This window comes from Dipodomys ordii, unplaced genomic scaffold (assembly GCF_000151885.1).
Source record: "Dipodomys ordii isolate 6190 unplaced genomic scaffold, Dord_2.0 Scaffold1, whole genome shotgun sequence".
Classification (NCBI taxonomy): Eukaryota; Metazoa; Chordata; class Mammalia; order Rodentia; family Heteromyidae; genus Dipodomys; species Dipodomys ordii.
In genome coordinates, this window is record NW_012267217.1 from 39,661,794 (window position 1) to 39,671,255 (window position 9,462).

The 9,462-nt window shown below is 34.1% G+C and overlaps 1 protein-coding gene across 1 annotated transcript in view; it reads left to right on the plus strand.

The window, feature by feature from the left end:
• Positions 1 to 9,462, plus strand: part of Nbeal1 (neurobeachin-like 1) — a 209,214-nt gene that overhangs the window by 122,078 nt on the left and 77,674 nt on the right. Inside the window, exons 19-27 of the mRNA XM_013015843.1 lie at positions 756 to 845; positions 1,903 to 2,071; positions 2,476 to 2,609; positions 3,061 to 3,220; positions 3,328 to 3,430; positions 3,946 to 4,102; positions 5,413 to 5,571; positions 7,271 to 7,430; positions 8,986 to 9,074. Coding sequence (XP_012871297.1) covers positions 756 to 845; positions 1,903 to 2,071; positions 2,476 to 2,609; positions 3,061 to 3,220; positions 3,328 to 3,430; positions 3,946 to 4,102; positions 5,413 to 5,571; positions 7,271 to 7,430; positions 8,986 to 9,074 — 1,221 coding nt within the window. The remainder of the gene's footprint in view (positions 1 to 755; positions 846 to 1,902; positions 2,072 to 2,475; positions 2,610 to 3,060; positions 3,221 to 3,327; positions 3,431 to 3,945; positions 4,103 to 5,412; positions 5,572 to 7,270; positions 7,431 to 8,985; positions 9,075 to 9,462) is intronic.

The window sequence follows — 9,462 nt, forward strand, 5'->3', positions numbered from 1 at the left end:
TGTGTGTGTGTGTGTGTGTGTGTGTGTGTGTGTGTGTGTGTGTGTGTGTGTGTGTGTGTGTGTGTGTGTGTGTGTGTGTCACATCAGATGTGGTGTGTGTGTGTGTGTGTGTGTGTGTGTTACTAGGGTTTCAACTCAGGGCCTTCCACCCACTCAGCTAGTCTTCTACCAATTGAGCTATGCCTCCAGCCTAGTTTTTTACTGGTGAATTAGAAATTGAATCTAGAAAACTTTTCTATCAAGCTGTCCAAGAAACATGATCCTCCACATGATCCTACCACTTCTGCCCAGCTAACCTGAGCTAAAATTTTAAGTTTCTTTGTTTTGTTTTGAATGTAATTAAATGTAAAAATGCATTGGTCTAGAAATGCATAGAGTGAATGTGAAGCTATATGTTTTTATGCATAGAAGATAAATGATTCCAACAATTCATAGAATTGTAGATTAAGCCCTTACCACGTTATAAACATGAAGGAAACAATATCTTATTCCTTTGATTAGATTTTTATATTGTCATAGATGATACATTTTGTGATTTATCTCATATTTTGATTTGTGAGTGCTTTAGAATGTAGTCCTGAGTCTTTCTTTTGAAGATATGCCTAGAGAACAATACTAAAAGTCAATTAGTAGACATATTATCATAAATTATATCATGTACCTTTAAAAATTATAGTGAATATTCATTATATGATAAAAGTTATGATTTGTAGTAGTTGCACTTAGTTGTTGGCTATATTTTTCTTTTATTCTAGGCCTGCAAAAATTCAATTTGCCTTGATTTATCTACTAATTGTTTACATGGAAGATTAACAGGAAATAAAGTAGTGAACTGGGACATTAAGGTAAATTAGTAATAATGGATAACAGTATAATTTAAGTAAATTAAGTACTCATTAAGGATTTTCTCTTTTACTTATCACCAGATGAATCTTAATAATCAGTCTCTGTTAAAGTTTTACACTGAGATACAGTTTAAAGAATAAATAATTGAGCTGGGTGCTAGTGGCTCATGCTTTCAATCCTAGCTACTCAGAAGGCTGAAATATTAGGATCACAATTTGAAGCCAGCCTGGGCAGGAAAGTCTAGGAAACTCTTATCCCAGTTAGTCATCAGAAAAATGGAAATAGAACTGTAGCTTAAAGTGGTAGAGCACTAGCCTTGAGTAAAAATACTCAAGGATAGTGCCTAGGCCTTGAATTCAAGCACTACAACTGACCAAAAAAAAAAAAAAGATAATAGTTGAATGATTATAGCACTTGAACCATAACTCCACTTGTGGCTTTTTTGGTAGATAATTGGAGGTAAGAGTCTCATGAACTTTCCTGTTTAGGCTAACTTTGAACCATGATTCTTAGTTCTCAGCCTCCTGAGTAATTACTATTGCAGGCACTGGTTCCCACTGTTATTCACATTTTATAGATAATGAAATTAAGAACAGAAATTAATGACTTATTATTAGAAGACAGAATATATTTTTGTTAACCTATGCAAAATATGCAAGGTATTCCTATCCCACTCTTTCCACAATTTTGTTAACTAAAAACAGAAGAATCTGTCATACTTTGCCATCAAGTACATTTTCCCCTGTTTTTTTTTTAATGCCTATTTGTCTGATGAATAAACAACTGTTTATTCTTTACATTGTTGAGGTTTTCCTACCAAGTATTATTTAGATTACTTTTGTTGAAATGTCTAATTTGGAAAACAAAAAATTACCTGAAACAGTCTCTGTACTGTTAGTTATGGTGACCTGTGAGGCTGCCCTTGAAACTTTAACAGGATTCTTTCAGCTTAGGCTGTCCTACACATTACTTAAGGTTTATCAACAACTTGCAATTGTATAGATACTGAATTTCCCTTGCTTCTGTAAAATTAAGAAATTGTGATTTTATTTTCAGGACATCATAAACTGCATCGGTGGATTAAACATCCTCTTTCCTTTATTGGAACAAATCAGCTACTTTAATGAAGGACAGATGGCTGAAGGAATGAATGAAAGCACAGTTCCTGAATTGATAGCACCCATAGAAGGAGAGTGTATGATATTGGCCTCCACAAAAGCATCAGGTATAACACAAACTGATAATTAAGAAATTTCAATAAATCAAAATATTCTACAAATATTAATAGGAAAGCTAGCCATTTGTAGCTCTAACAGGCACTCTGATTTAACAGCTAATAGTTGAGTAAGTTTATATGTGTCAAAACACTGAAGATGATAGTTTTCCCTAATTAATTCTCTTAATGAAAACAGAATCACACTGTTAAATTAGTGGTAGGGAAAGTAGTTATGTATGCGTGTAAGTATGCAGTATACAATTGCTGCTTTTTGTTTCCACTGCACAAAATGAGCCTTGAAAAATCTACTGACCCATATTCCTTCTTGTTATAGTATGCATTATGATACAAAGAATCTTTAAAAAGTGATTAGAGTGATCATGATAATTAATGCTGTGTTCCTGTTTTTGTAGAGTCCAGACTAGAAAAAAATCTAGTTGCAACATTTATCTTGATTATGAAGCACTTTATTCAGAGACATCCTATCAACCAGGACAATCTTATTCAGTCCCATGGAGTTGCAACTCTTGGTGCCTTACTTCAGAAGGTAAACCAGCCTAACATGGTATTGCTATAGCTGATGATTATAATTAGCAGTTAACATTTATTCTTTCTACCAAGTAAGTGTTATTGAAGATTACTGTTTTACCATCTATGTTATATTAGTTGATATAACTTGTCTCAAAGGAAGCATTTAAACTTTTATGGAATCATTATGTAAAATCACATTTACGAGTATACGCTCTTTGACCTGTATATCCTTGCTTGCTACCTTCAATATTTGAGATATTTGAAAAATGTAGATTATTTTAGGAATATGACATTAGGAAAATATGTTCTAGTGTTACATCAGAAAGATTAATGATTGAGTTGTTTTCTGCCCAAGATTTTTATAGTTCTACATTTAGTAGATGTTCTGAATTATTTGAAATTATAGTTTAATGACAAGTACTTAAACTGAACAATTATTTTATGAAATCACCTTTGTTTGGTTTCAGGTGCCAGGTACCTTAATGGATGTTAATGTATTGATGGCAATTCAACTACTAATTGAACAAGTATCAGTAGAGAAAAATATGCCCCTGCTGCAGCAAATGTATCATTATTTACTCTTTGATTTCAATATTTGGAACCGTGGAGATTTTCCCTTTCGAATTGGTGAGAGGAAGCTGTTATATAAAATTTTATAGTTCTTTTAGAAGTCTATAACTACCTATGTAAGTTTATTTTAGCTATATTACTTACAAGTGGACTTTCTGTTTTAGGTCATATACAATACCTTTCAACGATTATTAAAGATAGCAGGAGAGTTTTCCGAAAGAAGTATGGTGTGCAGTTCCTCCTAGATACACTTAGGATTTATTATGGGTATGGTATTTGGTATTCTTGCTTCTTCTTAGTTTGATGTATTGTTTTCTGCTTTCCGCTTGATAGAATGGGATTGGGTAAATGTTTCTCTTTATCAGCAATTCTAATACGTTTTATCTTCAGAGAAGTAGGATAGTGTGGAGGTTAAAATTTAGATGAATAATGTGTCTATTTAGTAGGTTTGAATACTGGTTTCAATAATTGTATAGCTATAGACAAATTAATGAAATTCTTTGAGTTACTTCAGTTGTGAAAAGTACATTAAAACTGACCTCTTAATGTCACTTTGAGAATTGCATTAAATAAATCAGTTATATACAAAGCCCACATATAGATATTTTGGCTTCATAGTACTATTGTAAGCTATTTTAATATTTTAAAATTTTTAACAAGAGAAAGAAGCTAAGTGCAAAATATCTAGTAATTGTTGCATGGAAATATATTTTTATGCTGTGAATTATATAAAAATACAAAAGTGTTCAAATTTCAAGACCTACACTTCTTTTTTCTTTCAGATGTGGTTGTAAATATAATGAACTATCTCCAGATGATATTCGAACAATAAGGACTTCTTTATATGGATTAATTAAATATTTTCTGTGCAAAGGTGGAACTCATGAAGAAATACAAAGTATTATGGGTTACATAGCTGCTACTAATGAAGAAGAACAGGTATTGTACTTGAGATACATTTGGGTTTTCTTGTTAACTTTTAAATTGATAATCTCATAAATTTACATATTCAGTTCATTAAATGTAAGAATAAAAATTTAATATAATGCAGTATTACATAAGGAAGCAAATTTTACCTAATTTCTGAAAGTTTAATAAATAGATGACATTGCAGTTTGGTTTTTTATTAGGTAGGAAATATGCATGCACATTATTACTGTGACAAAAATTCTGAGAGGAACAATTTCTTTTTGGTTGGTCCTGGGGCTTGAACTCAGGGTTTGAGAGTTGTTTCTGAGCTTTTATGCTTAAGGCTAGTGCTTTAAAACTGAGCCACAGTGCCACTTCTGGTTTTCTGGTGGTTAATTGAAGATAAGAGCCTTTTGGTGGGGAAACACTTCATATCTAAACATAATAGTTGCTTTGTCTGAAAGTTCTGAAGTCTACTTTATATGCGTATGTGCCAGTCCTGGGACTTGAACTCAAGGCTTGGGCACCTCCCTGAGCTTTTTTTTTTTCTCCAGGCTAGTGCTCTACCACTTGAGCCACAGCACCACTTGTGTTTTTTTCTTAGTAGTTTTTATGTTGAAGATAATAGTTTCATGGTTTTCCCTGCCCTGTCTGGCTTCGAACAATGATCCTCAGATCTCAGCTTCCTGAATAGCTAGGATTACAGGTATGGGCCACCAGTGGCCTAAAGTCTATTTTATAGTCCACTACTTTTATAGTGTGCTTACCTATTATTTGTTGGAGAACTTATTATATGCCTAGAGTAATATTAAACATTCATGAGTCAATTTTCATACTTTCAGCATAACAGTGGTCAATAGGAAAGGTTTACAAATAACTGTGAAACAAAAAAAGTATTATCTACATGGGAGATAAAAGTCCTATGACATTTTTATAAGCATTTTACATGTTTAGTTGTCTAGGGAATACCATGGAAGAGATATCTGTTAATATGGACAATGTAGAATAGGTATAGTTTCAACACATGTTGAATATTGAATGTGTGGAGCTATGCAAAACGAAGTGAGCAAGCCAAAAATGTATTGAAGGGGAAAAGCAGGGCTGGTGTAGAAAACATTACACATAGTGGGTAACACTGTTTAAAAAGAAATGTACTCATTACCTTACTTATGTAACTGTAACTCCCCCTGTTTATCACTTTTACAATAAATTAAAAAAAATCACCCAGTGCAGTTAACATAAAACATTAGGATGTATAGAACTTAAATATTTTTTATGGTTTATGTATTTTTGGTTGTATTCATAAATATGGTTCTTTGTTTCTTGTTTAACTTTAAAAGCTCTTTGGAATTTTGGATGTAGTCTTTGGTCTACTACGTACCAGCCCAACTAGAGGACAGCTTTTCTTACTGCTGTTTGAACCAGGAAATGCTGATATACTTTATGCCTTGCTGTTAAATCAGAAATATTCGGACAAATTAAGAGAAATCATTTTTAAGGTATAAACATAAGTATCTTAAGTTTTGGGAAATTTAGGTATATATGAATTTGCTTATAACATGTTCATTCTCTTAACAATGATTCTTTGGTGTGGTAGTGCGTGTGCGCACGTGTGTGTATGTGAGTTCAAACCAGTACTGTGGTTTGAACTCAGGGCCTCATGCTGTCTCTTACCTTTTTTGCTCATGGCTAGTGCTGTATTTCGAGTCACACCTTCAGTTCCAGCTTTTTTTGGCTGGTTGACTAGAATTAAGGGTCCTATTGATTTATCTCCCTAGGCTAGTTCCTCAGATCTCAGCTTCCTGCGTAGGCCTGTGCCTAATAATACCTATTTCTATTTTTTTTTTTTTGCGGGTCATGGGGCTTGAACTCTAGGCTTGGGCGTTATCCCTGCACTCTTCAGCTCAAGGCGGGCGCTCTATGGCTTGAGCCACAGCATCACTTCCGGTTTTCTAATGGTTAATTGGAGATAAGAGTCTCACAGCCCAGGCTGGAACCTCGATCATCAGATTTCAGCCTCCTTGAATAGCTAGGATTACAGATGTAAGCCACCAGTGCCCAGCTGTTCAGTTTGTTTTGATAAATTCTTTTCATGTTAATTGTTTGCATACTTTAGAACTATATTGTGGGCTGGGGATATAGCTCAGTGTTGAGTGTTTCCTTAGCATGTTCAAGGCCTGCATGGATCCCTGTGATAAATCATCTCAGTGGAATAGTCACATTATCATACCATCCTCAATATAAAAATTATCAATGTTTTAAAAAAGAAACAAGGTTTTTTAATGGAGATTAAATTGTTTTTTTCCACCAAACCTTTCAGAGGTAGTTTATGATATTCTGATGAGGTTTTATTATCTGTCTTAAAATTTTTTATCTCTGTCCTAAAACTATGGGACTGCTAATTCATTCTTCCTTATTTTAGCATATGGATTACTGAGTTGGTACAGAGATATTTTCTTGTTCATGAAAATTGATAACTGTCAGATAAATTGATTAATAGATTGACACAAATGTGTTTCTATACCTTTGTTCCTAATATATGTAATTTATATAATCTGTGTCATATTTAAAGTTTCAAATATTTCTTCAAATATAGGTACACTTATTTTTAACTTATTCTCAGATTAATTTATAATGGTTATATTTTATTTATTAGTTTGTTTGTTTGTTGGTCATGGGGCCTGAACTCTGGGCCTGGGCAGGCTACTTTGGGCTTTTTCTGCTTATGTGGTGCTTAGGAATTGAACCCAGGATCTCATGCATACAAGGCAAGCACTCTACCACTGAGCCACCTTCCCAGTCCCTCTAATGATTATATATTAATATAGCATTCTTCCCTATTAGTACGCAAGTGGGTATTCCTTTGTTGTTTTGTTTTTCATAACTTGGGTTTGAACCCAGTGCCGTGCATATGCTAGACAAGCATTTTACCACTGATTTATATCCTCAGCCCTGATATTTTCAGTCAAGATCTTGCTTTGGAGCTTAGGCTAGCCTTGAACTCTTCCTTCTGTCTTGATTTTACAAATGCTATGATTACAGGCAGCTGCCACCATGTCCAATTCATTTATTTTTATAATTAAGAAATAAAATGATTCTCAAGGAAACAATAAACACGAATATATCATGCAGTATTGACCTAAATGAAACACTGTTCTTTGTCCTCTGCACTGAAAAGACTATATTACTTGTGACCAGGTTATGGAACAAATGTTGAAATGCAAAAATGTGTATGAACGAAGTAAACAACGTATTCGACTTAGAGAAGTTGGCTACTCAGGATTGGGACTCCTTCTTAATGAATCACTCATTAATACTACTCTCATTAAAAATCTTACCAATCAAATCATCAATACAGGTATGATTAAGACTTATAATACTACATTTAAGATTTTTTCCCCCTAGAAGACAACCTTTCTCAGGAGGTTTGATTCAGCAGGTCTTCCTTAGGTATTATTTCTTTAATTGGTTTTTGTCTTTTTTTTTTTTTGTCTCTCCAGGTCACTTGCCATATTGCCTTCCTCAGTAACTGTTTAGCAACTCAGTGACTAAGTTAATAGTTTAATTCATAAACAAGCAAAGGATAGTAAAGAAAGTATGTACAAAAGATTCTTTTTTTCAAAAGAGCTTTAAATTTTTAAAGGCAAAATGAAAGCTAATTATCTGAAATTAGCTTTATTTTATTTTATACTTTATTATTTTAAGTTAGCATTTTATTTTACTTTATTTCTCTTTTTTGTTTGAGATAGGGTCTCAGTAGGTAGCTCAGACTTCCCTCAAATTCATACTCTTCCTGCGTCAGTGTTCCAAGCACTGGGATTGCAGGTATATGTTACCACATTTAACTCTAATTTTTTAGTAATAAGTTGGTTTTTTTTTTAATTTGTTTTTTTCAATGACAGCCCTGGGGCTTAAACTTAGGGCTGGGACACAGTCTCTAAGCTTTTGTGTTCAAGGCAGTGATCCACCATTCTGCCTTTTTTGTGGCTATTTAGAGGTAAGAGTCTCACAGACATTCCTGCCTAGGCTGGCTTCATACTTTGATCCTCAAATTTCACACTCCTAAGTAACTAGTATTACAGGTGTGAGTCACTTGTGCCTGACTATAGTAAGTTTTTATCAGTGTTTTGAACTAACTAGAATTTATAATAGATACTGGGTGTGGCTGTCACATTTTATGTCATACTGGATATGATAAAAGATGTTTTTACCCGGGTACAGGCTCATGCCTATAATCCTAGCTACTCAGGAGGCTGAGATCTGAGGATCACAGTTCAAAGCCAGTCTGGGCAGGAAAGTCCAAGAGATTCTTATGTCCAATAAACCACTAGAAAACCGGAAGTGATGCTTTGGCTCAAGCAGTAGAGCACTCGCCTTGAGCTGAACAGCACAGGGACAGCGCCCAGGTGCAGAGTTCAAGCCCCAGGACCGGAAAAAAAAAAGAGATTCTTTGTTTTGAGTAGTTTATCAAGTATCATTGATTACTTGTGTCTTTTTTTTTAATGTGAAGGTAGTGATTAAACACAGGGCCTGGCACATGCTTGGAAAGTGCTTTACCAAGTGATTTACATTTCCAGCCCTGAGTGTCTTGATAACAAAGCTAATGTTTTATGCACCTTGGATCTCCCAAGCCTATTAAAGTTCCAGTTTCATCAAGGCATTTAAAAGAGTAGGCACAAAAAGAGTAATAATGTATTAGTGTCATGCAGTAGTGATAGTATGTTCAGATAATGTCAACAAATTATTTGAGATTGTCTTAAGAAATCATCAAATTATCTTGTAAAATTTGAACATACCTAGAATTCTCATTTTAGTGAATCAATTATTTTGACATGTATATAAGCAGTACCCACAGTTCTTTCTTTCACTGTCAGTGAAATTAAATTTAAATTTTTTGCTTCTTCCCAATATAGATCCTGTTATTAATTTCAAGGATCTGCTATCTGTTGTATATATATCACACAGAACATACATAAATGTCAGAGTGGTTCTCTGTAGAAAGGTTAGTAAACTTTCATCATACTGCAAATACTTTTGTATTCAGTAGCTTGTATCACAGAGGTTTTCATTTTGCTTATGCTGTATACCATTATATACTTTATGATTTCTGTCTGAGTAAATTAATAGCAGGTGTATATTGGCATGTAGATGATCATTTATTTTTTAATCTTTCAGCATACATCTTAAATGCATCCTTTTTTTTTTTTTTTTTGTTGGTTGTGGGGCCTGAACTCTGGACCTGGGCACTGTCCCTCAGCTTTTCAGCTCAAGGCTAGCACTCTACCACTTGAGCCACAACACCACTTCCGGCTTTTTTCTTTTTGCTTATGTGGTGCTGAGGAATCGAACCCAGGGCCTCATGCATGCAAGGCAAGCACTCTACCACTGAG